We start from the raw sequence: 4,251 nt of genomic DNA, 5'->3' as shown, positions 1-4,251 counted from the left end.
TGGGAAAGGAAATTGATGAAGAACCTAAAACCCAAAAGCTAAAGGGTAAGTAGCAGTTTTATGGATCCTTTTTTTCAGGTTTACTGAATTAATTGATTTTTTTGATTCATTTATTGTGTATAGTTGTCGTGCTAAGTTTTCTTAATCGGATGTTTGTGCAATCATGATGGTACTGGGATCAAAGATCAGGCCACGAGCTACTCGATAAAACAAATACGGATGACTTAGCATAGAGAACAATAGTGACGATGATGGTTAATATCCTTTGGTGACGCACGAAGAATCTATGAAGACCGATACTGGAACACAGTTAAACTTAGAAACCACAAAATATTCATGCTTTAGTCTTAGCAACTCATCAATTCTGTGCCAACCTTCATTTAGCCAAACACTAATATCTTCTTTCATGCTCCCTTTTCCTTTTATTTTATTTTTGGTTGTTAGTTCCAACGATATCGGAGTTAACGGTTTTCTATGACCTTTGTTACAAATTAAAAAATACAAACAGATTTTATTATACTACTAGTAGCTTAATATATATTAACACAGAATGTCTCACTAGTAATTATTCTAACACATTCTCAAGTAATTATAATGTTGCAGTTTTTGCTTTCTTGAACGGAATTCACATATACTTTTCTAACAGTCATTGTTAATTAATTTTTAATATCAGGTCATAATAGTCAACAATGTTACAGATGCCAAATGACTACATTTTGGAAATATTCAAGCTCTCAATCCCAGGAAGCAAAACCCTGCCTATCAAAGTCATGCTGTAGTCAAATAGCTGATAACATAGAAACATTCGCTATTGTTCAACTTAAAGGAAATGTCCGCAGTGTTTCAAACATTTATTGTTCCTAATGTTAAATTCTGTCAATATGTAAGACTCTAACAACTTCAATAGGTTATTAAACCTAATAATCGAAACTATGATATGCGCGAATAAAAACGTGTTTGTGTTTACGATTTTCTGCTTCATATATAATAGATTCATGACACATATATATATTTCAAACTGCTTTCATACACAGTGTGCCATTTCCCCTTAAATAAAATTTCCAATGATATAGGAAATCCATAATAACAAAATAGATTCACAACCTCAAGGTAACAAAACAGATTTACAACCATCTATGAACAATTCAACCTTGGAGACTACAACCCATTCAATCTAATAATTTGGTTAGTAAATCAAATGCACTAAGAAGGGAAAATACAGCAACTAAAATACAGCAATGTAAGCAAAACACATGCATATTATTCAACATGATTGTCATCATAATGGACTAAGTAGAGAAAAAATCAATTTACACAACTCTAATTGATCAACTGAATTGCATAATCACAATGGTAGCAACTCGTTACCCAAAAGTCAACCACAATTAACTGCAACGAGAATACAGCAATGTAAGCAAATCACATACATATTACTGAACATAATTATCATCCTAATGGACATATTAACAGTTAACGTAAATAACTACAAGTTAAAACTCCTCAATACCAAGCAATGACAAATACAATGCGGTCAGTAAATCAGGATATATCATGTTTTTAGAACCAATTATACTTGCATTGCACTAAATTCAGAAGACTAATTCCTTCATGTGGTCAAAGAGTCCTATGCATCGACACAAACAATGCCATGTACGATCCTTGTTTGTTGCCACAAGGCAGTGATGATGGTAACAGATCTCGGACATCAAAATGCACATGTCGTGTGTCACATTTATCATCCATAACATCATTAACGCATTCATAGTTCGTGAATGAATGTCTCTTGTCCTGCTGTGACTCCTTCACCTGCTGATGACATCGTAATCCCCAATCAGAAACCATAATCATGCATAAAACCATAATGGTCAGTCATCGCATAGTGGTTAAGAGGAGTTTTATGCATCACACCTGTGTTAACGAGTAGAGATTTTTATTGAAAAAACCATTCGTGGACGCGATGTCAATGGATTCACTACTTTCATGGAGGCTCCGCTGTTTTATAAATTTTTTTAAACAAGAAGAACGAGATCTTCATTAATTTACCCAGTTCATGACACAGAAATTAGAGGTTTATATTCAAAAAAATTACCTCATCAAAACTGTTGTCTTTACCCTTCCGGTTCCTCATACCCGTCACCGTAAACTTCCTTGTTCCACCCTTTTTAAAAGGCTGCGCAAACAGAGGAACATTCACATAGTTTAATGGTTTTTAAAAGGACACACACTGAAAAAAATATTCACAGCAGGAGCCTAGTTAGAATAAACAAATCGTACCTTTGTCTTAGGTCCTGAGTGGTGTTCGGACTTAACTGAGATCGACCTCGAACAATTAGCAAACCTTTCTGGACTAAAACCTGAGTCCTTGGCTGATGCATTGCCGTCTGATCGATCACGAGGCTTACCTTCCACACTATGCTGCATCAGATCTGGACAGCGCTTGTAGTAATGACCGTATTTGTGGCAATTAGAGCATGCTCTCTTCTTCCTCCAAGAAGACCTCTTGGAAGGGGCTCCTTTGCTTTTGACAACAAAGGGATCGTTGATGCCTTCTACGTTAACATTAGGAGTTGACTTGCCTTGTTTGCGTGACTGCAGGCGGATAACTAAATTGACAATTTCAGACTGGACTTCATCAAAATCTGCAATATCCTTACAAGTAATATCACACAGCTTGTTGCAATTCGATGCCAATGCACCAACTCAAAACTTTAAGACCCTTTCGACGTCATCATTCACAGGCATTTCTATGCTAATAAATTCGTTCTTTGCATTCTTTGTCCACCTTTTATAGATCAACGACTCTGGAAACTCAAGTATATTTTCAAACTTCATGGCACAGAATACATGACTACACGGAATACCATGTGATTCAAACAGCTTGCACAAGCACGAGAACATATTCTTACCTCTATCGACTTCCACCCGTCGATCTTTGGCCGGGTCTCCGAGAGCAGTCACACTAAACTCGACCTTGTCCAAGGTTGTGCTTAGTACCTTGATATTCAAAGCCCCTGCCCTCTGAATCTTATTACGAATTTCCTTGAAAATGTTTTGCGTGAAATAACAAGATGCAGATTTTTCACATACCTCCAACGAGGTAATCATCACTGGCTCTGAGAACTGAGACTTAAAGTCAGCTATTAATTCGTTGTTTCTATACTCTTTTAAGGCCCTATCCAGGTTATGCATGAAATCAATGAGGGTGTTCTTGCGATTAACATAAAATCTGATGAGAGAATTTATACCTTCGCACTGTGATGTCGTCCTTATGTAACCGAAAAACTTATCCCGTAGAAAATAATGGGACCGCATCGCACGAGTTTCGTACGTCTTTTCCATCCAGATACTCCCAACAAGGTTGTGCTTATCCAAAATGGCTGCCCGTCTCCAATCAAATTCTCTCTGGTCGTTGTTGTCGTATATAAGACACTTAAAATCATACAGGAAATTAGGATTCTTTATATTTTCACATGAATTTCTCTGCAGATGCCATCCGCATAACCGATGGGTCGCATCAGGAAGAACATTCTTGATTACATCTCGCATGGCAAGGTCTCCGTCAGTTATGACTGCTTTAGGACTTTTCCCACCCATCGCTTCAACAAAAGTTTCCAACAACCACTTATACGTCTCTGTGGTTTCGTCTGATAGTAGGTCAGAGCCGAATATAACAATCTGCCCGTGATGATTGCATCCGGAGAAAATGACCAAAGGCTTGTTGTATTTATTCTTCTTGTAGGTTGAATCAAAGGCAACAATATCTCCAAAGCAGTGATAGTCGATAATTGACTGCCCATCTGCCCAAAAAATATGCTCGAGCCTTTCGTCACTAATGAATGTATACTTTCCAAAGAACAGCAGATCGTTGTTTGACTTGCCAATCAAATAGTTTATTGCCGCATTGGCATCCCCGTTTTTAACTTTCGACTGACAATAACGATCAATGTGGTTGTACAAATCTTTGCGTGTGAAGCCAGCATGACGATATCCACCCTTCTGGAACGCAATATACCCCATAATATGGCAGGTTTTGACACCAAAATTATGAAGATTTTTCACTTGGACTTTATCAGTGACAGTGAGACGACGATTGGCCGGAACCAGATGCGCAAATTGGGGGTGGCGTCAGATCATGGTTGTGAGATTCCACAAAACATGATACCTTCCATATACCGTAGCCATAGTCAAGCTTTACCCTAAGCCGAGCTGGACACTTGGTTCGCGTTAGTGACCTTGCCTCCCTTGATCTAT

The 4,251-nt window shown here is 37.8% G+C and overlaps 1 protein-coding gene across 1 annotated transcript in view; it reads right to left on the bottom strand.

The window, feature by feature from the left end:
• Positions 1–4,069: 4,069 nt before the first annotated feature.
• LOC110278650 (protein FAR1-RELATED SEQUENCE 5-like) overlaps positions 4,070–4,251 on the bottom strand; it is a 2,130-nt gene continuing 1,948 nt past the window's right edge. Inside the window, exon 2 of the mRNA XM_021136895.1 lies at positions 4,070–4,247. Coding sequence (XP_020992554.1) covers positions 4,070–4,247 — 178 coding nt within the window. The remainder of the gene's footprint in view (positions 4,248–4,251) is intronic.

The sequence above is a fragment of the Arachis duranensis genome, chromosome 3 (assembly GCF_000817695.3).
Source record: "Arachis duranensis cultivar V14167 chromosome 3, aradu.V14167.gnm2.J7QH, whole genome shotgun sequence".
NCBI classification, from domain to species: Eukaryota; Viridiplantae; Streptophyta; class Magnoliopsida; order Fabales; family Fabaceae; genus Arachis; species Arachis duranensis.
Note: the sequence above shows the minus strand (reverse complement) of the source record. Positions and strands in the feature narration are given on the sequence as shown.